The sequence below is a fragment of the Numida meleagris genome, chromosome Z (assembly GCF_002078875.1).
Source record: "Numida meleagris isolate 19003 breed g44 Domestic line chromosome Z, NumMel1.0, whole genome shotgun sequence".
Taxonomy (NCBI): domain Eukaryota; kingdom Metazoa; phylum Chordata; class Aves; order Galliformes; family Numididae; genus Numida; species Numida meleagris.
In genome coordinates, this window is record NC_034438.1 from 46,692,915 (window position 1) to 46,720,631 (window position 27,717).

The 27,717-nt window shown below is 40.1% G+C and overlaps 1 protein-coding gene across 1 annotated transcript in view; it reads right to left on the bottom strand.

The window, feature by feature from the left end:
* Positions 1–24,194, bottom strand: part of WDR36 (WD repeat domain 36) — a 35,237-nt gene extending 11,043 nt beyond the window's left edge. Inside the window, exons 1-20 of the mRNA XM_021380974.1 lie at positions 23,003–24,194; positions 22,746–22,882; positions 22,142–22,235; positions 21,621–21,752; positions 21,026–21,549; positions 20,316–20,343; positions 17,034–17,134; positions 16,458–16,575; positions 15,453–15,585; positions 13,827–13,881; positions 12,789–12,921; positions 11,191–11,366; positions 10,489–10,609; positions 8,451–8,516; positions 7,448–7,531; positions 5,872–6,026; positions 4,620–4,734; positions 3,248–3,413; positions 2,868–2,976; positions 2,084–2,163 (exon numbers count right to left, since the gene is read on the bottom strand). Coding sequence (XP_021236649.1) covers positions 2,084–2,163; positions 2,868–2,976; positions 3,248–3,413; positions 4,620–4,734; positions 5,872–6,026; positions 7,448–7,531; positions 8,451–8,516; positions 10,489–10,609; positions 11,191–11,366; positions 12,789–12,921; positions 13,827–13,881; positions 15,453–15,585; positions 16,458–16,575; positions 17,034–17,134; positions 20,316–20,343; positions 21,026–21,549; positions 21,621–21,752; positions 22,142–22,235; positions 22,746–22,882; positions 23,003–23,018 — 2,543 coding nt within the window. The 5' untranslated portion in view covers positions 23,019–24,194. The remainder of the gene's footprint in view (positions 1–2,083; positions 2,164–2,867; positions 2,977–3,247; positions 3,414–4,619; positions 4,735–5,871; positions 6,027–7,447; positions 7,532–8,450; positions 8,517–10,488; positions 10,610–11,190; positions 11,367–12,788; positions 12,922–13,826; positions 13,882–15,452; positions 15,586–16,457; positions 16,576–17,033; positions 17,135–20,315; positions 20,344–21,025; positions 21,550–21,620; positions 21,753–22,141; positions 22,236–22,745; positions 22,883–23,002) is intronic.

Here is a 27,717-nt window from a genome sequence, read left to right on the forward strand (position 1 = left end):
AGCCCCACTCTGCTCTGAACTCAATCTTTTACTTCTCTGCCATTAGTTGTTAATTCTCTCTCTCTTTACAGATACTTCAAATGCATTTGGTGAATGTCCTAATGTCCCTAAAGTAAAGAATGAACAACATTCTGCAGTATCTGCAACACATTTCTCCTGACATTACCATAATTTCAGCATGTTATCCCATTCCTTGATCATTCCTTCTCCTATTGCAGAAAACTGAAAAAAATACCACATAAGAAAGTTGAAATACTCAGGAGTGTGTGACTATTGAAACAAGTCACTTTTGAGTTCTAGCCGTTGCTGCAACTACTGGATGATGCATACCCTATCAGACTTCCATGCAAACTCATGTTCAATGCAAGGCTTGTCACTTTCCAAGATATAATTTTCAGTTACTTCAAACTACAAGAAGTACTCAAATGTGTTCACTGACAGACACTGGGACCCACAAAGAAGGAGGTGAATGGATCAGGTCAATTTCTGGCTGTGTGGATGGTGCCATGCTCACAGCTTTGGGTTCTGTGATCTCAGTTGCACCTTTGAGAGACTGGGCATGCTGATGTCAGATAGGATGCAACTGACCAGGTGGGGCAAGAGTGTTCTGGGCAGCAAACTGGATGGACTGACCAGAACTAGATTCTGTGCGGGAAGGGAATGAATTTCTGACTGACAGAAGAGCCAGGGAACACTGTCACTTTAGGAAACACAGGGAAAAACCTCAAAGTTGTTCCAGTGGAATTACAGAGGCCTCCTCCAAGAATGTAACACAGCCAATACTCCAGCTGAAGTGCCACTACACCAATGCACACAGCAAGGAAAATAAGCAAAAGGAGGAGTTGGGAACTGTAGTGCAATTAGAAAGATAAGACCTAACTGCTGTCACAGAGACATGGTGGGATCAATCTCAAAAGAGAAATACTGCAGCTGAAGGCTACAAGCTTTTTTGAACAGACAGGCAAGTGAGTTGCCCCTGATGTTTGACAGATGGCAAAGAACTGCCTCTGAGAAACAGCCACAATCAGTTTGAAAGCTTGTTGGTAAAAATTAAGGACACGTGGCTGTCAAGCTCTACTACAGGCCACCAGATCCTAGGGAGCCTGTTGACAAGGCCCTCTTTCCTCAGCTACAAGAAGCATTGTGCTTGCAGGCACTTATCCTGAAGGGGGATTTCCACCACCCGGATATCTGCTGGGAAAGCAACTGGAAGACTGCAAACAATAAAGGAGACCACTGAGAACAACTTCCTGGTCCAGGTGTTAGACAAACCATCCACAGAAATGTTACTGGAACTGGTGCCCACCAATGCAAATGAGCTGATAAAGACGGGGAGGTAGTCTGGGCTGTAGCAACCATGCCCTGGTTGAGCTCAAGAGTTTTATTAAGAGTTGTTGTTCCTTTTCAATAAATTCCTCAGCCTACAGTTAATGGAAAACACTTTCTCGTAAGTCTAAAAAAAAAAAAACACAACCCAAAAAAAACCCAACAGGGAGTATCATGTCCTATCTGGATCTCTGCTTGACCAGAATTTCTTGAAGTTCTGAAGAAAAACTTACATGTTGCTAAAATTAATTTACGTAAGAACAGGCTTCCATTCAAAAAACAAACTGGATTAATACTTCAGCATAATGGAAGCCATTCACCTTAAGCAATCTCTCGCTATTTAAATTACATAACTGCTTTGGGACAAAGAAGTTCACACTTTTTCATACTTGTATGAAATCTGAACTTCATAATCAGATCTTCAGGACACCGTTACTCTGTATTCCCTGAAAAAGGCACAGAATCTGGTCCTCACAACTGATTTCAGTTACCTGAAGATTTGTTGGGAAAATAACATAGTGGTTCATGTTTTGTTATCAGCCTCTTGGCATGCAGGTAAGACTGTTTCCTGTTACAGATGGTAGGCAAGATGACTAGGAACAGCGTATCACTATTTGCTGCTCACACATCAAGATAACAAAACTTTGACTATCATATAGTACAGTTTGGTGACAGATCACGAAGCCAGAAGGCTTTTTGCCACTCAGGGGACAGGAGTTCATAACATGGGTTGCTAAAGCTTTTTCAACTGACTCACCATCCAGAGGGAAGGTCCCAAGTCTTAATGGTACAGTCCATTGATGAAGTTATTAGCCAACGACCATCAGGACTGAAAGTCTAAAATAAAATACTCAATTTAATGCCACAGCTCCATTTTGGATGACTTCCAGAGATCACAATGAAATGATCTGGCCATAAAACAGAACTGACAGCACCTTATTAAAGATGGAAAACTACAAAAATAGAAACTATTTCACAACAGGTTTAAATATACCGACATGTTACATATGGCTTTAAGTATTTTGGACCTCATTTTTATGTCAACAATGAAAAACACATAGCATAAAACTGAAGAAATCAAATACTCACTTCCTAGCACGAAGAATTAAATCAGACACTAACAACAAAGTATCTTAATGAACACTGCAAAACACTACTACATAAATCATAAAATAAGGAAGTATCAGTGTGTTGCATAATCCCAGATCTGTTTATACCATGTATTCACCTGGTTCATTTTGTGTAGATGTATAGTTCAAGACTAGAAGAATTCTACATCTCAACTTCACTTTCGCTACTGTTGGTGCTTCATTTTGCTACACTAGCTACTTGCTAAGTTATAATAAAACACCAAGGTACACTAAAAATACATGGCCATTTGAACAGGACACATTTAACTTGAAAATGAACATTGCCAAAACTGCTATATTGTTTGAATATAATACTCAGTAAATGAATATTTGCAAAGAAAATACTCTGCCTTTAGAATGAATAAGGTATATGTATATGTAACTTACTGCAGAAAATCAGTTAAAAATTACCATGTCATTAATACGTCCATGGTGTCCTGAAAACTTCCTGACAATCTTCCAGGTTTCTATATCCAAAATACTAATGCCAAAGTCATCAAAGGCAATTCCCAGAATGCCACTGCCAAGAATAAGTAACATGTATGTCAGTGAATAGTCAGAGATAAATGAAAACAACGTATTAACCTTACTTCAGGATCTTTTTGTCCTGAATTAATGTCAGGAGAAATGGGATCACATACTCCTTCAGTCTAGTAATATGATTTGTACAACTAGCAGTCTGTAGTATTTCAGGCATCATAAATGGAATCTTCATTAAAATATTTGTTTGCTACCTAGACTTTCATATTTAGAGCAAACAATACGCATATGAAAGAGCCTTATTTTCTTACCTATCTCTGTGAAGCAGAATTCCACTTGGAGAAGAAGAAAGATCAGTGGAGTGAACTAGATCTTTAGCTTTGAATTTCCAAAATTTAATTAATCCGTCGCTTCCAGCTGTGATTGTCAATTGGTTTAATCCATCCACTGCTACCCCTCTAATGGACCCCTCATGTGCTGGAAATCAAGAGAAAAGAAGTTTTATTTCAGAATTTAAACACAGTTTAGAAATCAGCATAATGACAAACACTGTTCTGCATGACTTTGCCTAACTACACTAAATGAGCTGTAAACATGCGGCAAAAAAGTCTAAAGTGAACTGACAAGACCAACTGAATTTTATTTTTTTTTAATCAGTACAGAAACCAAATATGTGAAATTACCTTGTTTTCATGTATACATCCAGGAAGAACATAAAATAATTCAAATCACAAAACAAAAGACACACACAGTGAATCTGAAGATTAACTTTCATTTCTGCTTTTAGTTGGGGAGCTTTTTTTAATGTTAAATGTGAGGATTTTTTTTTTAAATCTTTTATGGAATACTTCCAAGTATTCCACTACTCTACACAGAATTTACTGCTTCAGATCTTACACAAAGTACTTTTTTTCTTTTTCCCGGGGAACTTCATACTGCAGTGTAAAGATAATGCATAACTCCTAACAAATTTTCTCAATCCCTGTCTAGGCTTTACTTTTTCATCCCTCTATTATAAGAGATAACTTCAGGTTTCTTAAGCTAGACAGCTTTCAAAAAACCCAGCAAGTTTTGAGGACTCACTGGGATTCTCTCTTCATTTCTACAAACAAAAACATCAGACTATGAAGACCCTACTATACATCTCACATTTACAAAGCAGCAGCAAACATACATGACATGAAAAATCCACATAAGCAACATTAGAAGGAGATGCCTGAATACCATTGCCCACAAAGCCCTAAGTTTGCAGCTGGATATTTAAATACCAGCACATGCAAAGAACTGGAATTCCTTAGGATTTCTATTTCCCGTGTAAAGTATTCTTTCATTTTTAAGCAGAGAACATTTCACATTTTGTGAAATGTGTTTGGCCAACAAGACGCCAAATACTGTAGATGTGACTATTTCAAAGGTATCTACGACCCCAGGTTCTCATTTTAGTGCTAAAAATTGTGTTAACTCTGTAGACTAAAACCAAACAGACATAGATATTAAAAACCAGCAGGCACCATGCTCTGAAGAGGTAGACTCAAATTACTTCCAATTATAGTACAAGATATAACAGCGTAGGGTACAATGGAACAGATTCCCAAATTCAACTTGGAAGGTACGTTAGATTCCTTAAACAGAACTCAAAGTTGTTGCCACCCTGGTTAAGAGTCAGTTTTAAGACATTCATACCTCTTTCTTTGCCATAGCGTCCTCTGTGAATGCCAGACTGCATGTTATACACATCTACTTGCCCTGTTGACATCCCAACTACAGCAAAGTTCCCACATGTGGTAATATCAACAGCCTTTCAAAGGGAATAAAAACGCCTATGAAAACAATTCTTAAACTGTCTAATTAGAAAAACTGCTAAGAACGTTAACAAAACGTATTAGGAATGTTAGTATGTTTTTATTAGACTTCAAGGAAAACTGCATGGAATAAACCTCTCGAAAAAACTAGACAGGAAATCTTAAAATAAGCGAACTGGCAACAAGTAATAAATAAGATGGTGCACGCTTATAAAGGACAATGAAATAATGACTTAGTGACACCTGTTTTCTCAGAAGTCACATATAATAACATCCAAGCTGCAATCTAAATGAGTAACCTATACTGAATTCATGGTTGCCCTATTTATAACTACCATAATGACAATGCATACCTGGCTGCAACTCTGCTTCAACATCAGCCTTGACAACGGTACCCCAAAACAGCATAAATTCACAGAGTTTAAGTTGTAAGAAACAGAGAAACAATGGTCTAATCTCTTTAAAAGGAGATCTAACTATTAAGAGAAAGTAGGTATTTACAGCTGAACCACTTAACTGCTAAGCATAAGGTCATAAAAACAAAACGCATTTTAAGATAAATCAGTAGTGTGGTTGCGAAGCAAAGGAATTACATGTGCTACAGTAACTACTTCAGTTGCAAACTAGTAAATCCTCAGCAAACATTTATGTGTGTTATATTGTCTGCTTGACTTTCACTGTGGTCAGCTCAAGTTCCAAAGCACTTTAAAGCAAATATCCTGTTTGCAACTTGAAAATATATTTTTTCCATATTGTCAGAACAAAAGCCCACATGGTTTCAGTAATTTCCCTTCAGTTTGATGATAGACGGCACAAGTATAGCATTACTGATGTACAGTTCAACCTGAGTCACTTTGAGAAATTAAAGGTAAACAACAATCACCTATCCGTCTGAATTCCAAATCTGCAATTAACCTATATGTGTAAGAGAAAAAAAAAAGCATATACAGCATTTCTCTTAGTACTACAGAACAGTTAGTTAGACATGCTAAGCTAGCCATCATAAAGAACTCCGAAAAATAACTATTACACCTCTAGGTAAGTGCTTTTTCATTATAAATACTGCTTCTCTACCAACAATTCAAAATAGCATTGCACTGATGACAGTATCCTAAATGAACTAATAAACTTACTGTTGCATATATATTAATAGGCTTGTTTTTGCTAAATTCCTCTGGCCTCAGTTTATGAGTTCCCATAGAAGTTTTCTGATAGCTCCAGGTTGTACAGGTTATATACTCTTGATGACAGGCAACAATACCATCCCAGTCATTCTGATGAGCCACTTCTGCAATACAATACACATTCATTTTAGAAACAATCGCTCTAAAGTCAAATAACCTTTTTCTAATATCATAAGATGCAGTATTTTGAAGTACCCTTAGGCAAAACAGTCTACGTTCAGTTTTCTTGCTGGACAACCAAAGGGTTATTCAGAAAAAAAAACCCAACATGGCAAACTTGTTCACTTACCATTGTAACTGAAATGCTAATAAAACCACATTTTTTTTCCTACACCACATTTCTAGTCTCTATATGGGTTCAAATATGAACCCACATGGTTTGAAAAGCATATTTAAACTTAAATGGTTTAATTCAGCTGTTCAAACTGTACACATTTCCATGAGTACCCTAATCTTTTCTTAAGCTTCTGAAGCAGCAAGAGCCACAAGTTAAACCAGTTAGTGCAGATTTTAAGACCCGTGTTACACAGCAGAAGCTTTTCCTGCATTTGCAGGAAAACCCTTCCTCTAAAGCTTAGTAGTAGAACTTCAAATACGATCAATCATGACGGGTTCTAAATAATGAGCAAGTTTGCCCCTTCTTCTGGAATTAATGAAATTAATGAAAACGTGAAAAAACTTTCAGATCTTGTAACTGGTAATTCTAAACCTTTAAAAAATAAAGCAACCAGAAACAAACTGGTACACACCAGCAACAACAATATTGCAAGAAAGAAGCAACTCTAAGTAAAATGTACTTAAATCAATGTTTGATGTCTCCAGACATACCTAGGGTATGTCTTCCTTAGCTCTTCCTTAAATTAATCAAGCAGAAGATCTAACATTCATTAAAAAAAAAAAAAAAGCAGGCATTTTATACATGTAGCTTTCCAACAAGTAAGTATCATTGAAATTTAATCTTAAGTCCAAATCTTTCAACATAGGAAACACTGAACCATAGTTGGAAGAGAAAATATGAAGAGGACATGCTTCATTTAAAGAAAAACCTCTCTGATAAGGCACAGATAACTGTAATTTTGCTTCTAAATGTTAGAGTCACTGAAGTACAAATGAACTGAGTAACTGAAATTTGCCTTTGAACAGTGACTCAAGTAAGGAAACAGGGTGATCAAAAATCAGCTGTTGCAACTATGCTTTCTTCAGCTGACAAAGCTCTTCACCTCCCTAATTGCTGGTTCAGCTTAGAGTAACATGGATGCCATAAGATTTTGGCTCTCATATTGGAAATTTTCAAGACAACTGCTGGTTAAACTGGAGACATATAAGATATATTGCTACTTTGAAATGCAAGAGGAGTTTACCAGATAACATGCCATTTTGAATTGTCTTCTGCGGTTCACGAAGAGTCACAATCTCAATGATTTCATCTTGATACAGCACAAGCTTTCAACATATTTTGTGTCTTGAGGGTTAAAAGACTAAATAAACATGTGATGAGCTGTCATATATCACAAAGACTACTTACCTGAAGCAAAGGCTGTAATTGGTGGAAGTGCCATTGTATCATGCTGAAGACCCTTCTTTTTCGATTTCTTTTTGTTAATTGAACCTTAAAAAAGTAAGTAAGTGTCTCAATCTCATGGCTAGATCTCAAAATACTGCTTTAAAGTAGTTTATTTACTACACGTAAAGTTCTTATTAAACTTTGAAAATTTTGGCTTTCAACAAGCACTGATGTTCCCGAGGGTCTGAAGACTCTAACAGAGTCTCTGCCAAATTTCGTATGATACTGAGCTAATCACTCCCCTAACACATTCACAGATGCAGTACTCAAATAATTTGTTCCAGGATCTTGTGCTGACATTCCAAGGCAGAGATCTATCATCACAACTGAATGTGTGGTGTTAACAGGACTATATAAAGCACTGCAAACATTCAACCATTTGAGTAGTCACACTCAAGAATTCCGAATTCATGCCCAGAGAATATAAATAGCAAATAACCATCCCAATTTAAATATACATAATTTCATATACAGATATTTAAAAATAAGAATTATCTTAGTCTGAGTCTCACTCTATGAGAAAAATGAAAGTGTCCCTCAAGCACTACACCATGCAAAGATGAGTTGTTGTGTTTTTTTTTAATAAAGCTCTACATTAAATCAAAGGAAATGAAGAAAAGAAATCTGAATTAACTGTATTAATTTAGCCTACCAAACAAAAAACAAATGAGGGAAAAGGAGTTAAACTTATGCATGATAAATATCACTCACTGATTTATACATTTTTAATATAAAAATCATACCAGCATTTCCCACAGTGAAATAATATGTGCTGTTAAGCTACATAAATTACTTTTCATCAGCCAAACACTTCGGAGAATACAACTTACCAGGAAGGACTGCGTTTTGCAGAGGGGTTGAAATGAATGGTTTTCATATAACAGTTAAAGTGAAAACACATCTGTTTACAAAAATATTTTTCAAGTTTTTTCTACAATACTTGTACTTTCATTGGAATACTTACCACGTCCTAAACTTTTATTGAATCTTTCATGCACTGTTGAAAAAGACTGCAATGTTCCGTCTTGACCTGACAAAATATTAGCAAAAAACACTGAAGCGTAAAAATCAACTTTCTATTTACTCATAAGGTATCTGAACGAGAAAAGCAGAAGATAAGCTCTCAGAAACCCAAACTAATTTAATAACAATTCTTATCCGAGAAAAAATAAAAGTACTCTACAAGTACTATAACAGTGAAGTCCACTTTTCTATGGTCTATATCCTAATACTTTGTATCATACATGCAGAATTTTTTTTTTAATCTTCTCTATGTTCAACTCCTTCATTATCCCTACTTTGTCCCTCACAAAACCTAGCCATTCCAAGTTTTCTATCATTACTACCTTACAAATACTGTTCTCTTCTCCAAATACCTCCATAGTACCTCCAAGGCTTTCCCATGACCATATACTACTCTCACCAACTACAGTATTCCTTTCTTTATCCCTTTCCTCTCTACCCAAGATATTCTGTGTTTGATTAGTAACACCTAAGTGAGCCAGTAAATTAACCAATACAAAAATGGTAAAGGCTGAACTCTCCATCTCCCAGCAAACAAGCACACTAATGGGAATTCTCACCTCTACGCAGTGATCAGTATTCACAGAACTTTGAGTAATTCAATTTAATAAAGGGACAGAACACAAATATGAAACTGAAAGACAGAACAAAACACTATATGGGGGAGATATGGACAAGGCAGAATTGGAAACTAACAGAAAATGTAATTGTATAACACATAAAATAAACAGCACTTTATTAGAAGTTCAAGAGAATCAGAAAACAGTTACTAGGAAAGAAAATTATTCACAGTAATTCATACTTAAAGAACCTGGAAGACAGTGGAGTAACTATTAGAACTCAACACCTTTACTTGTATATCATAAAAGGAGTAACAAAAAGTCTGTAAGGCAGAGAAATTCACATTCAGAGGCAGAACACTGCAAAGAAATAAGATTCCTCAGCCTGGGAGCCAGGACAGACATAGTAGGAACTCAGAGCAACATCAAGCAGGATGAAGCCACAGACACCAGTGAAATTTTATGAAGTTTATTTGTAGGGAAGCCCAATCTAGAGAAAAGACTTAAAACAAACAAACAATCCCTCCTCTCTCACACTATCCTCAGAGGAGAAGTTTTCCAGTCTCTGAATCATCTTCATGCCTCTATGCTGGAGTTTTTCCAAATATGTTCATGTCTCTCTTACATGGTGGGGCCAAAGGTGGTACTGCTGAGCTGTATTAACATTTGTAAAAATGTAATGTTTTCAAATGTTGCTCATGTAGGCTACTTAATTACTTCAGAGTGATTAAAGATTACATTAAGTTTCTCTTTATTCCATCCTGGAAGTGCTCTGGGCCTCCAAACACTCTGAGTTAGCACTTAATTTCTTTAGCAGTCTATTAATTTATTTTTAAATATACTAGTTTCTGAGGAAGGGTAGTCTCTTACACACTCATTGATAGAAATATTGGTATCAAGTCATCTTGGGAAGATATATAACATATAAAACTTGGGGAGATATATTACATATAAAACTAAGCTGTAACAAATTACCAAGAAATCATAATCCATAAATCTTGCTAGTGAGAAAAGTAGACTGGCTCCTGCAACTTTTTAAACAAATTATGTTGCCTATTTTTTTCTGTCAACAGAATTGACATAGTTGTTAGTGGTTTTCACTTTGACAAGCTGATAGTTTCTAAGACAAAAATGAAGCAGTTTTATTTGTCAAACATATAAACAAAGACAATAAAGGCACCTCCAAAGTCTGTCTGCTTACAACTACTTTTCAGCAGAAACGCTGTTGTTCTCCGGGGAAAGCCTGAAATAGTCTAATACAGTAACAATGCTACCTCCACTCACTAATTGCTTTCTACATTTCATAACACATCTCATGGGTAATACACAGTTATCTTTTACATTAATAAAACAAAACTCGGTAAGCTCTGTGTGCTTTCATCACATTAGGAAACCAGACTGATGAATTAGAATTCATACCTGCACTAAGAATTTGCTCTCCATTTTGCCCATGGTATCTGATTTTTGTTGGTGGTGCACTATGTCCCATTCGGCTTCTCAATACACGTCCTGTGCCACCAGGTCCATCAAAAATCCACACCTGCCTCCCCCCAGAAAAGCAGAAAAATTAAGGTGATAAATATGGCAGCGCCAACAACACCTCCTGGAAGTGGGAGGGGGTAAGCTGAAAGCTGAGCAAACTTCACACACTGGCATTCATGTTTTACCCCAAAACTCTGGAGGTTTACAATGCAGCAGCTGACTGCTCCCCACTGTTCATTATGCCACTCTACCAGATCAGAGAATGCAAGGTACAAGGGACATTTAGCAACTGCAACAGCCAATGATCCAGAATACTAATAAAAACTAAACCAGATCAAGATTTAAGTTAGCATTTCAGGATATAAATTGTGGTTTAGGAAGCATGGATCCAAAGCTTTATTCTTCAAAATTACCATAAAGAATCAATGAAGCAATGGCAGGGCAGCAAAACTTTAAACTGCTCCACTAACTCATCAGCTGAGAGCTAGCAACTTCAGTCATTTGAGTTTTGCTGTATTTGTATCTCTTGAAAATTACTATTTCAATCTAGGGTACACATTAACACTTCAGAGGACTGCAAGATCAAAAAAAAACCAAAACAAAACACATCATCAGAAAGCAGCAGTTACTATAACTTACCCTTATAGCATTATCAGCACCATTAGTAATAAGAAGTGGCTCTCCAGGGACAAATGACATACCAGCTACTGCTGTGGAATGAGCATTTCGCATTTGACTCATTAGTTTCTTCTCTTCTAGATCCCACAAAGCTATGTGTCCAACTGGGCTACCAGCTGCCATTACTGGGTGTCCATCTGCTCAAAAAAAATTCAATTTTTTTTTTTTTTAATTTTCAGATCATCAGGTCCCTATTTACATTTCACATCTTAAAACTGACGCGAGAAAAGGCTGCAATCACAAGAAAACAGTCATTCTCGTGCTAGCTCTAAAAACATGTTTTAACTGAAATAGTCTAATATTTCAAACAGAAAATAAATGAAGGTCACTTGTAAGAGAAGCAGGATTTTTTTCCTATCAGATAGAACCAAATATATTCAAGTTTAGTAGCCAAGGCTAGCAGTTTTACTTGAAAGCATGAGAGGCCTTAAATTCATTTAAGTTATTCTGTTCCCCAGTTTCTCCCTCAAACTTACAAGCCTTCATACCTCAGGATGTGACAGCCACTGTATTACCTCAAGTAGACAGTCTTTTTTTTTTTAAACCTATTAAGTTTGTTTGCTCAGCAGCTTGCAAAAATAAATTCCGTAAGTTGGTAACATCTTTATTCAGGCATTCTAAGTAAAATTACAATTTCACAAAATTTGTAATTTTTGTTCTTCTTCTTCTGCCCTGACACCAAGGAAACAAACACATAACACTAAGTTCCACAAATATTCAAGTAGTTTAACATTCATCACATCAACGTAAAAAAAATACCCTATATCCTACATAATTAGTAACCAACCTTTCAGCTTCAATAAAAGACAGCTTCCAATCCATAATCGCATTCACGTACAGCTAAAACAGGCCTAGAATTTTCTTTTTATGGTAGTGCTTCACCAATATGGAAATTTAGCAAGTTCATTTTGATTTAATTGAAGAGTACTTAAAGACTGAAATGGGTACATGAACTCAAAAGAACCAGGTTATATTTATACACAAGTATAGGCTCTGTATCAATGCTCATGCTGTTAAGATTTGCATATTTCTCTATTAAATGAGAGGCTAGATTCAGTATCATAGTTCTGTAAGCAGTAAACAACACTACTGTAACTAGCTTGAGTGATTACAAGACAGAAGAAAGCTGCAAATATATTCTGCAGAAACATCCATTCATTACTCACTCAAATACTAACATTTTAATGCATCTTCATGGAGAAGATGCTTCTGAGAATTAAGTTGATACACTAACTTAGCATACTGATTACTCTGCAAGTAACTCCGACAGCTGTGTACTATGTTAGCTCTTGGCACATTAAAAAACAGTTTACTTTTCACTGAAAAAAAAAGAGTACTGTATGCCATGCCTCCTGTGCAGTACACAGGAAAGTACTAGGAAACAGCAAGCATGATGAAGGTATCTAATCTCCCTTTTTTTTTTTAATAACTCCCTGAAATTATCTGCAGCCTTTGAAACTAAAACTCTCATTCCAAACTTTGTTTCTGAAATGCTTATTCAAAACATTTTCCCAAATTCCATTTAGCTTTAGTGACATTATATGCACTTTAAGACCTACCTGTACGAAAAGATATTGCTGTGATGGGGCCCCAGTCTTGTTGAAATTTCATAAGAGTTTCATCAAACTTAATATTATGTATAATGATATGACCAGATACAAGACCGACTGCAATAACATCTACTGCTGGGGCCTGTGGAAACGTTGAAAGACAATTGAAAAAGCTTGCCACCACCCCATAACTACCAGCACCAGAACAAATAGTAAAGGTACCTTGCAAGAGAACCCCTACCTATATTGCCATAACCTAGAATTGAACATTTAATACAACAAGAGAGGTGCAAAACTTCGCACCAGCTCTTCACTGAATAGAACGGTTACATTCTCATTAGTTTCAATTCCTTAGAAAAAGATTTCAAGTTTTCAGTAATTCTGGTAGATCTATATATACATATATATATGTACATATATATAGTCACACACATCCATTTAAAAGTTTCACACAAGATAACCACAGATCATTTTCAGAGGTGTTAGCAATGCTTTAAATACTACTAGTAAGTTTTAATTCATTTTTACAACTAGAAAAATAAAACAATTACAAAATCTTTGCCTGAATCAATAAAATCTACAACATGCTATTTTGCCTGATGTGAATAAAATTAAATAGCAAGAAACTACCAGCGTCATGGAAGTAACACAATAACCCGGTATCTTGTGAACACCTTGTTTGTTTTTGTGAATTCATTATGTAATTCAGTGAACAAAGTCTACAGAAGTGATGAGCACAAAACACGCTAAACATGCTAAGCACAGAAGATGCTTAACATGACAGAGCTAGGACTAGCCTTCAAGTCTACTTCTCTTCAGTATTTAATAAGCTGTAGAGAGTTATTTGTATGTCTTGAAAAGAATACACATTATTTTCACTGATGCCATTTTAAACCACAAGATCTTGCCTCCTACTACCTAAAATGCTGTAGGGTGTTAATAGCATGCCTTGAAAAGAACACATATTATTTCCATTTCAAACTACAGTATTTTGCCTCCTACTCTTGACCAGTTATGTAAGAAAATAAGATTAAAAAAAATACTAACTTGTGCGAGAGTTGTGACCCCTAAGCCCCATCCTGGAAATGAATACAAGAGTTTGCTGGAAAACAAACAAAACCAAAGACGATCAATCAATTAACTTTTCAGGATTTTCCATGTTAAAATGAGTGCTTTTCATGCATTTATACAAACAAGTATGTCAGTTTTTTGCCCTTAAATACCTCTTAGAAGAAAAAAAAAAAACAATAATTTTCAGAATAAAACTTCCAGTAATTTTTATTTGAAAAAATAAATGCACTAATACTTCAAAGATGACATAATTACATAACATGAATACGGAGGAAGACCCATTCATTGTTAGTTGCTTCCTGTACAATTGAGTCTTGGGTTAGCTTCTAAATAAAAAAAATGAATCATTCATTTGCGGAGTAACTCTGCTGCAGAGTAACTCATATTTACAGTACAAGTATACCAACGTTGTTTCTTTCAAGAATATAAATAGTAACAGCAAAGACAACCAAGGTAGTCTCACAGCACTTAAGGTGAAATAACTAAGACAATATTTAAGAACAGACGTAACCAAAAAACTGTTCCTCTACCACCGAAATAGTCATTCTTAAAACACTGCTAGCAGCCATCTATCCTCATTTCTCTGCCCGTTCTTGCTGGAGATTACCAAAGCTTCCTGTCAGTTCTACAAATTTTGCCTTTTTCTAATTGTGCCAATATGTATCCACAAAATAACCTCCAGAGGGAACAAACAGTGGAAAATAGATATTGCTTAACCCATCAAAGTTGCCAAAAGGCCAGTAACAGTTATGTAAATTCTTATATAGCTAAGCAAGAAACCAAGACGTTTAAGCAAGATTTTTTAACATCTGGGATACACTGTGTCCTACATGCTGTGTCTTGCATTAAAGAGATGCAAAAGTAACACAAGTAGAAACATTTACTTTTCCATACTTTCTAGGTTATTTCTATTTCCTTATTTTCATAGTGTATACCGGGTTTCCAAAACACCTCAATGTGAAACAAAAATTCACCTTACGTTCCATGGAAAGTACAATGTGTGTACGAGAATAAAAAATTCAACCATACAATCTATTTGCAGTATGTATATTAATATACAGCAAAAGATAAGCTCCCTCTAACTTCCATGAGTGAGAAAGCAGTTGATCATAGTAAACATGACATACTGTCATCTGGACAGTGTTCAACTGGGACATGTTCAGAGACAACTACATGTCTACACATCTCTTTCTTAAGTCTACAGATCAAATGCTAACCACCTCCACACTACCTGCAAGCAGTTCCTTGGAGCAGCACCAACCAAAGGGAGGTAGGAGGCCTGGACTTGCATTTACTATCATTTCAACTATTTTCATGGGAAAGCTATGTGATTCCAAGAAATTAAAAAAAAAAAAAAAACTTAAAGATTCCTGAGCAACCCCTGACATTCTGCAGAGACAGTAAACAACAAGTAGTTTGAAAGATACCATCACGCAGGGAGCAGCAACATTCTTTGTTCCTGGAGACACACCAAGTGAAAACTTATGCCAAAGTATTCAGTAAAATATTCCGTGTTCAAAAGCTACCACACTTAAAAATATTAGTTGTTGTGTCCAAAACTACTTGGAGCAAGAAGTATAACTAAGATAGTTACAATCTTACTTGGATCTTATATTCCACAGCTGCAAGCCCCCTTGTTCACTCCCAAGGAGAATTTTATTCAAATAGGTGCTTGGATGCAAAATTGCAGAAACTGCAAAAGTTGCCTTATCAAAAATCACTTGAAGATATTCCTCTGCAAAGGAAAAAAAAAAAAAAAAAAGAAATGATGGTAGTGTGGCTAACCCTGCAAACCTGTAGCTTGTTATACCCCAGCAAATGTAGAAGGCAGACAAAAGTTTACATAAACCAAATAGCTTGCGTTTCTTGCATTAAAGGATTAGCTAATGCATAATAGGACATGCTAAGCTTGTTTACTTTATAACATCTGCTGGCTTGAAGGTATATTTCTTCCTTACAAGCCTACCTAGCAACTACAAAACTATAGTGATTTATATCTTTCCAAAGGATCAAAGGATTCAGGCTCCTGCCTGAGCAAAGCAGCTCATTTCATTAGCATACCTTTTATTTGTTATAGCAACTTCAAATCACCAGAGCCTGTTTGGACCATTCTGATAAAACTTTCAAAAGAGAAAAAATTCAGGCCACTGAATTTTAGGCAGGATCTAGGCAGGCAGTACTCCATAAGGCACTATTCAATGGCATAAGAAGATGCTGACACAATCAGAAGATTATTCATGAGAATTAACTCTTATCCAGACTGATAAACATCAAGGAATTAGAGGATTTCAGAGATGGTGCCAACGCTGCTGTACCCAAAATCTTTAACCAAAAATGTAACAATAATATGTTATTTCTGTAAAGCACATTTCTTTACACTTATATGGAATGTTAGAGACTATCTACATGTGATGCAGAATCAATCAATGAAAAATTATTCTACGATTATGACCTCAAATTACTGTTTTAGTAATAATGTAATTTAAGAATTTTTTTCTTTTTTGAAGAATAAACTACTTTCTAACATGCACATTACCTTTTGTAATTACTGAAAGTTTAACAGTGTTATATCATAGTGTAGTAACAACAACAAAAATTGTCTCTCACCTTCTGACTGTATATCCCAAACAATAAGAACGTTAGCAACATCCACAGAGATGATATGATCACCAAAAGGCTGGAGAAGGTGTATTCTTGCCTTGTGACCTTCATAGGTATGAACTACCTAAAAATTTTAAATAGGAGAGTTTTAAGTACAAACTGTTCGGGTAGCATACAATGTTAACACAGTACTTGAGGACAGCTAAAACACATGAGCAACAAGTTTAAACAAAACAGATGGAAAGGCCAGACAACTTAAACTGGAACACATATAATTTTCTTTGGTATTAAAAGCTGTTTATTTGCAAGATATTTTAAATAATCTTTAAATTATTTATTTAAATGAATTAACAATGAACAGATTTTTAAGTAATTACGTAACTATTGTAAGTAATATATAAAACATAGGTCAGCCATCACAAAATCTGTTCTTATAAGTTCCTGTTTTATGCTGTTTATTTAATCTTCTACTTTAGCAGCAATAAAACAGCTTCTTAAAATTGAAGGTAACAAACAGCTGTGGAAATACAAGTTTGCAGAAAACTAAATGTACCACCAAAGAATAAACAAACTCTTAAAAACCTCTTTGTTCCGGGCAATAGCATGGAAAACGTCGCCGTATGACGCAAATATCAACATTCGGTCTGCTGCCAAACAGGTAATGTCTTGTAGCAAAGCATTGCCTGTAAATCAAACAGAAAAGTTCAATGGGTTTCACCTTCATAATCGAAGTCAAAGTCTGACAATGTGTTTGTTTAGCTTGGTGACACACCAATAAAACTGTTTTATTATAGGTATCTCTATAAGAACACATTCATTTCAGGTAGCACAATATTATGAGTATCACATCTGGTAACGATAAGTAGCATCAGATTTATAAATACGAATGCAATTCTTTCATAAATTACTGAATTACTACCTCAAGTAAAGGCAAATATTACTCATCTGCAAGCCTTCAGGAAGCTAAGTTCTCCAACATAACACTTTCTACAGACTGTCAGAGCCATACAGCCCACTGGAAAAAGTTACTAAACCAAAGGCTCACAATTTGCAACACCTATTAATTTCAGCCTTTCTTGGAACCTGTGAGTTTAAGTAAGCTTGTCACATGCTCCTGCATTTGTTTCTTCTATTGACAGCTAAAGAGAGAGATAACTTACTGCTTTAAAAATGTTACTCACTCTGCACCTACTGACTGGCTCTGGCATCAACTACTTTACTAGCTCAAACGGTTAAAAAAAAAATTCTAAGCTCTATACAACATTCAGTAAAAGCTGGTGTGGTTCCACAATAGAAACCTAAAAAAAAGCTCTTGGGACAAATACTCTACGTGAACAAATAAAAACAAAAACAAAACCACGGCACAAATGCAAAGAGAAACTCAGATCAAAAATGAGTCACCACAGAAGCATGCCTATGATGCAAACTTATTATATGATGACATAGCATCCTATTCCACAGCACTTCTTTGTACTCTTTACTGTAGCGCAGCAGAGCTTCAGCTGGAAGTAGTAAACTGAAAAAATAAACAAGGTTGCACTCTGCAAGAGGTTTCAACTGTTTGAACGTGCTAGACCTCCTCCAATAATAGCACTAAAGCCATCCTAATCCTAGACCAGCTGTATCCTGGGTTGCATCAAGAGAAGCATGATGAGCAGGTCAAGGGAGGTGATTCTGCCACTCTACTCTGCCCTCCTGAGACCCCACCTGGAGTACTGTGTCGAGTTCTGAGGCCTACAGCACAAGGACACTGATCTGTTGGAACAGGTAAAGAGGAGGGCAACAAAGATGATCAGAGGGCTGGAGCACCCACCCTATGACAACAGGCTGAGAGAGCTGGGGCTCTCCAACCTAGAGAAGGCTCCAGGGGGCCTTCCAGTACCTGAAGGAAAGCTGGGGAGGGACTTTTTAGAAGGGCAGGTAGCAACAGGACAAGCAGAAATGGTTTTAAACTGGAAGAGGGTAGATTTGGACTAGATATTGGGAAGAAATTCTTTACTGTGAGGGCGGTGAGACATTGGAACAGGTTGCCCAGTGAGGTTGTGGATGCCTCCTCCCTGGAAGTGTTCAAAGCCAGGCTAGATGGGGCTTTGAGCAAGCTGGTCTAGTGGTAGGTGTCACTGCCTATAACACGGAGGTTGGAACTAGATGATTTTAAAGGTCCCTTCCAACCCAAACCATTCTATGATTCTATGCTATAATTCTATTTACGATGATGATTTAGGGATACAATCAGGTTATAGAAATCTGAGCCTTCTTAAGCCAAGACAGTTTTAGACATGCACCCATGAAAAGTTCAGAGCACCAACCACATAACATCAATAAACAACAACCACTCATCAGAGAGGCAGATCATTTATTTTCTGAATCATGATTCTGTATTTTAATATTGCAAGTTCTGTACTTTAATATCACATTTCACAAGAAAGTGATAATGATTGTCTATTAGAAACTATAGCCCACTGAAAAGGATTTCACAAAATATGCAACATTTTTACCATTTTGTATGCTGAAGGCAGAAGTTAAGTTTGTTTATAGCTTTATGTCTTCACTGCTGAATTTATAATCTGGTCCTAGCTAAGCAACAGTTAATACTCCAATGTGTGGATGGGCTCAGTTGTTACTGAAAAATATTTGGCTTTTAAGAGATCCATGTAAAAAAAATTATGGAAAACTTTAATTCTAAGGACAGCATTCATGTCACTGAATCACCTGTTGGCTAGGTATTTCAGACATCATCCCACTCAGTTCCTCTCAAAGGCAAGTTATAACCCCTATTAAATCAGGTTAGTTTTAACTACGCCCACCTGAGTCTTGAAAACTTCTGGGAAAGTATCTCTCTCGATATCTACATTGTAATGTAGCTTTCCCTCAGTCAGGGATACTGACTAACCACCAGCCTGAAAGTGCAAACTGCGGCTGTTGCCCCTTGTTATACTGTCAACCACCACCCACACAAGGTCAGCTGACATCTTTGTGAGTACTTTTCCAGTAAGAGGTTACTTCTTGTGATTTATCCCCTCACCAAACTAAGCAGATCAGGTTACTTCAATGTCTCTTCTTACACCATATTCCTCAGCTGGCTATTGCAGTCTACATGTGGTCCACCAGCATGAAGTACAGAGCAACAACAGTTTCTGCAAAGCTGCTGGTTGTCTTCCTAACATAGCTCAGTACAGGGTTTATCTTATTTGGAGTGACTGCATTGCTGGCCCCTGCTCAGCCTGACATCAGCACAACCCCAGAAACTTGTCAGCAAGGTGCCATGCAGGCAGCCAGCTCCTGGCTTGTTGTTGTATGCCAGGTGCAACATTCTCTGCTTGCCTTGCTGAATACTGCATGGTTTCAGCTAACCAGCCCCATCCCAACACGTTGCAACACGTCCCAGGACTGAAGCTGAGGTTGTTGATGAAGGCACGGAACAATATGTTGACACCTAGGGTATGCTTTCTCTCCCACTGCCAACACCACATCAAACTATGCTTTCATGTCCTTTGTCCCCAGCAGTCCAGCCCACACTTAACACTGTGAAGACTTTTATTACCATCTGCTATGATTTTGTAATTATTTTCCTTCAAGTAGCCATAAAAACAACGAAGAGATGAAAATAACAGCTTTCACTGATGCTCGCTCCTTTAAAGCCTACGGGTGGTTTTGGAAAAACAGAGTGAGAAGAGGTTCGCAAAGCATACCCCTAAAAGAACTAAATCATAGTTCTAACAGAAATCCTGTTTCCAAATTAACACCTAGTATTTCAGAGACTTCCCCAGTGTAAGTATTAGCAAACACAATTCATTTTGTCCTTTCAATATGAGAACTGGATGCAGCTACTATATTTAAAAAAAAAAATCTGCGCATACTTACTCACTGCAACAATACCAAGCTTCTTCACCTGCAATGAGAAAAAGGCATTTTTAGTGATTAATTTGCTATAGACAGAAATTCAAAATTCAAGGAACTAGCCTAGCTGAGGTTAGGAATTTGCATGCCTCACAAGATAGATAGATTTGATAGATTTACCTTAGTTTACAACAGTGTCTAAGGTGAAACCCGCAGATAGTAGTTCAAAAAGCAATGTTTGCTTTAAAATTGCTTCAAGCTCTGTGAAGAACACTGACAAAAGCAAACACTAAAAAGCTAGCAAAGAGACACAGGAAAATCTGCACTATGCAGTCTGTGCTCTACTGTAAAATGCAATAAGTTGATAGAGATTTCTCATTATTTTTGTAAACGCTATTTTATAAGGGGGAAAAATAAAAAGAGTAAAGAGTCAACATCACGTGCTTTCATCTTGCAAGACTGGACTGCATTCATTTCTTCCCCTACGGGGTAACGCTTCACAGGAACTAGCGGACTGCCCCTCAGATCGGCGCAGCCCCAGCGCTAAAGCGCGGCGTTCCAGCCGCAGGGAGCTGCGCCGTACCACCACAGCAGCGGATGCCCCGGCACGCGGCAGCCTCAGGCCTGGCCGAGGCCCCCACTAGCTGCTCCCCGGAGCCGCGAGCCCGGCCCCGCCGCCTGCCACCGCCCCCCCCCACCCCCTGACTTCAGCGCGGGGGCCGCGTGCGACTCACGTTATAGGTGTGGACGCTGCGCCCGACCGCGGTGGCCACGTAGAACTCGCGGTGCCGGCCGTGGTAGCGCAGAACGTGCGGGACGTGGCTGGAGTAGCGGCCGAGCGCGCGAAACCCAGCGAACAACCCACCCCGCTCCGCCGCCATGCTGCCGCACGCGGCCCCTGAGCCGCGCGCCGCCCGGAAGTCGCACCCCACTTCCGGCGGGGCCGTGCGCTGCCCAAAGCGCTCCCCCACGGCCCATAAGCTCTGCGGCAGAGACAGCCAGGGGCGCGGCATAGCGCGTGGTTGAAATGCTTTAATGGCACACCCGTACAGCGTGGCCGCGGGGCTCCTCAATAAGTTAAGGCGATTTGCAAGAGGGCTCGGTCCGCGGACAATAAATAGTGAGTCCAGTGGAAAAAATATATATAACACATCTGTCTGTCCATCTATTCCAAGTTCATGTAGCTCCTCCACATCGCCATCAGCTCCTGCACCTTGCGCTCGTCGCACCGCACCTCGCCACGCCGCCGCCGCTCCTCCTGCACACAGCGCCGTCAGCAGCTGCCGTCGGCCGCGCCCCGCCGCCCCCGCCCCCGCCCGCGGCACCCACCTGAGGCGGCCGATAGCCGCGGCAGCGCCGCCGCACCACGCGCACGGTGCGCAGCCACAGCTCCCTGCAGACCCGCGCCCCCTCCAGGACGCACTCCAGCAAGCGGCCCTCCTGCTGCGCCCGGCGGGCGTCCTGCGGGACACGGCCGTCAGCTGCGGGGCCGCGTCGGGCACTTCCCGCTGCCGAGGTCCCCTAAAACCCCGCTCCCCTCCCCATCTTCTCTCCCCTTCCCCACCCCTCCCTCTCCCCGGTTCTTCCCCCTCTACCTTCTCCCTCTTTCACCCCTCCCTTCTCTCCCTTTCCTCTCGTCTCCTCTTCTCCGCTCCCTTTCCTGCCTCCCTCTTCCCCCCCCTCCCCGTTTTCCCCCTCTCCTTCCTTTCTTCTCTTTTATCCCTTCTTTTCCCTCTCCCCCCTTCCTTGCCCCTTCTCCAGATTCTATCCTTCTTCCCTCCCCTCCGTCTCCTCCTCCCCTTTGTGTCTTTATTTTCGGCTTTCGGCTCCGCACGGATTGGGTATGCCACCTAGCCCTTGGGGGCCGCGTTCACCCGGGCGAACCTCGGACAGCTGCGGGCCCGCGGACTCTTCCTCGCAGGTGTGAAAATCGAGCAACGGCCCCTGGAGGGAGACAACAAGACGGGGAGGGGGGTCATCTTCGCGCCCCATTGACGCGGCCAGGGCAGCGGGCGGTGCTCCGCCTGCCGGGAGGCGGTGGTGGTCTGCTCGGTGCGCCCGGAGCCTAGTCCTCGGGCTGGGCGCTGTCTGCGCGAGCGAACCGCCCGCGGAGTTTCTGGACCACTTATCACCTTTGCAACCGTGAAACCGTCTTCGGCGTCGGTGCGGTTTTACACTGTCAGTCCTAGGGCTCTGCCGGGGGTCGGGAGCGCTCTGGCAGCAGAGCTCCTGCTCTCCGTCCCTGCCAGTCCCAGCTTCAGCGCACGGTTTAGGAGGGTCGCCGGAGGAGGAGAGGAGATAACTTCCCCGTCCTGTGCTCCGGTTTACTACACTAGCCAGCTCCCGGCTTGCTAATCAGTATTTTCGGAAAGAGCTGCCGGCATTAAGGACAGAATCGTGGAGGCAGTGCCGTCCCGACAGTTTCCCTCCGATGCCACCACAGCAACCACCAACCTCGCTGAAGGTCATGCGCTCATCGAAAGCGTTTAGGAGATCGTCTCGTATATCTTCGTGGTGACAGAGGCTGAAATTGTAGGCGGCCTCCCGCGGTAGGTCGGCGATCTGAAGAAAGATGATGAAGCCACAATAGACTGTGTAAGAAAAAGCCAGAGGTTAATTCTCGCGCCTGCAACATGACCCGAGGAGCGCGGAGGGCGGTCTGCAGGGGGCGGCGCGGGTGCTCGGGAGCGCAAGCGGAGCCGGCTGGTTACCCTTTGCGTTATCCATGGTGCCTGTGCACGTTGTTTTTCTCCTGCTGGGCTTCGGATCGTTGCTGGCTTCATATATGTACCTGTACGCCTACGGAAATGATGGTTTCCAATTCCATAACCGGGGCTTATTTGGACGTCTCATGAACCTCTCTCCAGAACTGTAAATAACAAGCATTCAGACTCGAAGTGTCAGTGACTCGAAAAGAAACCCGGGATAATAAACAATAAACAACCGCAGCATCCAAACCCCAAACAAATCAAAGCAAGGAACTCCGCAGCAGCTGACGCTGCGTTACAGCCCTCGAGCAGCGGCGCGTGGCTCACCCCGGAGAGGCTGCAGCAGGAACACGCGATGTGCTTTGGATAATGGAGATTCTGGGAAAGCGGCTGCCGGCAGGCAGGGACAGTATGGGGCGTTCCGTGCACACGCAGCCGAACGGCTCCGCGGCTCACAGCGCCGGGCAGGGGCCCGGGGGCGCGTACATCGCATCGTCTTCGGATGCTTACGGCTGGAGGACAGAAAGACGGGGCCAGGTGGTGGGGCGGACAGCAGGGGATGCTCCCGGCCCCACGGAAGCAGTTCGGGGCGGCGGTTGCAGACGCAGCCGTGTCTCGGTTTCGGGGAAAAAAAAACGTTATTTTGCAAGGAATGGCTGTCTGGCATGAGTCATTAAGGAAACCCAAGAGGACTGCCGTTGCCGCAGGAGGAAATGGGATTTTTTGGTCCGTGGAGTTGGGGCCAGGCGAAAGTCGATGAAGCAATATCGCGTGCCTGAGCACCCTCCCTCTTTTCTTCTCCCCGACCCCCACTCCAGTCGGCTCTTGCCTCTTCCCTGCCCGGGGCTTGGCCACGGGGAGCTGGAAACAGTTGGAAGGGCAGCATCGCTCATGTCGGGCTGTGTGAGTGAAGAGAGGTGCTTTCAGATTGGAGTCTTAACGTCTGTCTCACTGAACGAGATGCCATGCACTGAACTCCTGCAGTGCTCAGGGAGGCCTTGTTACCTAGAATGGTAAGCCCCACTTGGGCACATGCTGCTGAGACCCTCATGTGCCATGTGTGTTGTTGTTTCCTACAAGCAGCAATGCTCCATCTTTTTCTAGTTGGCACGGCGTACATCTGCTGGGGATGCCTGCATTCAACTCTCCCCCAAAGTTGCCAAACAAACCAACAAAACCCAGTGTTCCTAAAGGAAGTCTTGTTCTCGTATTCCAGGAGATGCAGGGTTTTCTTCTTCTAAGTCACAAACCCATGTGCCTTCATCTTTCTCTGGGACTTTCTACCTGAAGCTATTAATTGGCTTCATAAAAGTTAATGAATTGATAAAAACAACACCGTTCTTCTGAATAGCTTTGTGGTTTTTTTTTTTTTTTTTTTTTTTTTTTTTTTTTGCAGTTGTATAAACAGAAGTGCAACCTACGATAAAGGTATTCACTTTGAGTGAATTTTGTGATACTCACAAAATCAGCAGCATCACTGCCTTGTGACGTAGTGGGAGTAATACCGGTCTAAGGAAGGAATTTGTGACAAGGAAAATACCATTTGTTACCTTCTGTTGTTAATTTGTCTTTACTAAACAGGACACAATGGTCATTAATAAAGGTGCTTGTTTACCCTTACTGCATGGGATGTAGAAGTCCTGTGTATAGCTGAAGTGTGCAACTTGTTTTGGTTCTCATGCAAGCCGTAATGCACTGACATTCTTTTCCATCATGGTTGGTGTGCACATGGTTTTATTTCCTCCGTGTGTCTGCAGTTAGTAGCAGAACAAAACTGAAGCAGAATCTGGAAACTTAATCAGACTGGCAAATGATAAAGGCGTTTTTTAGAGGAACCAAAAATGTATATGCCTATAAAAGACAATTAGACATTTAAAACATGCTTCTAACTACATTCATATGAAAGACTATTAAGAATCAAGGAATTCAGTTACTTTTTCTTTAATTGGATGCTTTTTTTTAATGTATGAAAACTTCTGTTAATAAATAGCACCTGTCAGCAATTTATCTGATCTCTCATTTCCTCTCAACATTAATCCTGAGTGCCCTCCCTTTCTTTTTGTCACTTCCCCACTGCAGCCCAGCAGCTCTCTGCCCAGTGTTGGATCAGGTAGGTGGGAGGAGAAATAACAAAAGTAAGTGAAGTGCTTATAGATCAAGCATCCAAAAACTTTCAGCTTTTACTTGCTCCAGCCATAACAATACTGAGGCCTTGGTTCTGATAGCAGCTTTTTACCTGGAAAGCTGGCCAGATTTGAGGGATTTGTAAGTGGCTTCCATTAAGAGAAATAACATAAGATGACATAGTTTTTGAATGGAGCCTTATAACAGATCTCATTTCTTTCTTAATGCTTGTTGTCTGGCAGTCCTGTTCTGTCTTGAAGACACCGCATTTGCAACTGTGCTTGAGCAGTGGAAAGAAGGGATTAAGAAATATCTGTTGCTACTTGGCTGCAGGTCAAGATGGTATCTTTGTGGGCAGGACTGCTGCCAGCCCTCACTGGGAGAGGAAGTCTGAAGCCAACAAGAAGTCACTCACCTTGGTATACATTTCTGATCAATATTATTAATATTACTGGCAGTATAATTTATCAGTCTCACTTGTATTTGCTGAGACAGTTTTAGTTTGTTACATCTTCATACATGTAGCTGAAAGGTAAACCTTAGACTTTGATTTTTTTATTTATTTATTTTTTTTTGTATACATGAGCAATGTGTTCCTGCCTGAAGTACCTAACTGCTGCAGAAATGCCAGTCGTATCCAGAATGTTAGCATAATTATACTTTGGGGGTGTAGGATTTGGGAATTTCTTAAATTATGAAATTATATATGTGGAAAGGAGAGGTGGAGGGAGATAGCGATTACCCAAGTGAAGTTTTGAAGATGGGAAGGAAGTGGGCTGGTGCTTGAGAACACATAGCGTGTGTGTCACAGCCAGAGAGCCCAGGGTAGGCAGCCCCGGGCAATGCAGGTGCATGCAGCCTATCTGTGGCCTACCTACTCTTGACAGGAGCCACAAGAGACTGATCTGGCTGGGCGAACGCTGCTCTGATTGCTGTTTTCAGGAGTCTGGCTATGGTAGCAGAGTCCCCTTATGGCAGCTCTTTTGTTGCACAGGGCACTGCGCGTATAACCACTGCCCAGCATCGTATAATTGCTGTGACAGCATGCAGGCGGCTAACTAGTAACGCTCTGTCTGGGAGACTTGCACTCAGAAAAGCTGAAGATAATGTTAGAGGTATCCCTCAAGTGTTTAAGGCCAGGTTGGATGGGGTTTTGGGCATCTTGACCAGCAGGAGTGGACTGGATGTAGATGGCCTTTAAAGGTCCCTTCCAACCCAAACTATTCTCTAATTCTTTGATTCTCATGCACACAGCATGGAAGTGAAAGATTAGAGTTCTCACTTTTACAATTTGTTTTTGTTGTCAAAGTTTATTTCAGAATTTTTTTACTGAGGAAATGTTTTTGTATTTTTTTTTTTAAGTATCACAATTTCCAACATAATGGAAATTCAAAATGTTGGCACGTTTTTCTCCATGTTCCCACTTGCTGCCTAGGCCTTGGTCTCCTTCTCTGTCTCTATACATGCTTAGAAACTTATCTTCTAGAACAAAAGCAACAGCTGAGTGCAGTTCAGGGCCTCCACGTGCCGTTTTGAAGAGACATGGATATTCAGGAGCACCCAATATGGCTGGTGGCTGGCAATGAACAAAACAGCTCTGAGAGAGCATCACAGAACATGCTGTTGGTTGGTACACCTCAGTTCCCCTCAGAGATCAAAAAACTTTTCAGTGAAACACAGAAGGTCTGCATTACTGAAAAAAACAAATCCTTTTGATCTAACAGTCTGTGATGACTGTATTTATTTGGATGGCTGCTGATGACTGTCAGCACAGCAGCAGGACTTAGGTTTGAGGTGAATATAGAGTATCTTTCTCCTAAACCTCCTAATGCTGCTGGCATCTACATAGTCCCTCAAAAAGTCCAGGCTTAAACATCCAAGTCCCACAACATAATGGCTGGCACATCCTAACTTTTAAGAACTCCACATGGGATCTTAATATTATTCTCAAGGAAGTCTGTTTTTAAAATTTTCTAGCTCCTAAGGAGAGTGAGCACCCTTCAGGAAGAGAAGTTTCAGCACCAGGAACCAAAGCAACTGCTACCTTGCTTCAGCAGGATCCAGATTTTCATCTGAGATCCTTTCTGTCTAGGCTGACTAACCATAGCAATGAGGACCTGTCGTTCTCTGTGCAGGACAAATAAAGATATTGGTTGCATCTAATCACATTCACACATGCTCAAATATCAGAATTTTAACTACATCATGACTTTTATGTTTTCAGCTCATTTGAACTAAAGTTGTTGAAGTACTTTAGTCTTCCACGTCTATAACATACTAACGTATTTAACTTTCTTTGAAGCATAGCTTGTACTTCCTGAGTTAACAATTGGTCATTGCAGCAGTACTGGTATCTCTTATAACCCGTCACCCCAATAGTACTCCTGTTTAGCTAAGCTATTTTTCTCTCTCAGATTTAATATACTTATGTTGTAACTTACTGCCCTTACACTTTGAAATGGAGTATTAAAATATACATTGAAAAGAGTGTATAAAATGCACAGATCAAGTCTAGTGTGCACATGAATTCTGAACAAATGAAAGACACTGTTTCGGACTGGTAACAAAATAAGTCCCAGCCTACAGCAGCAGTA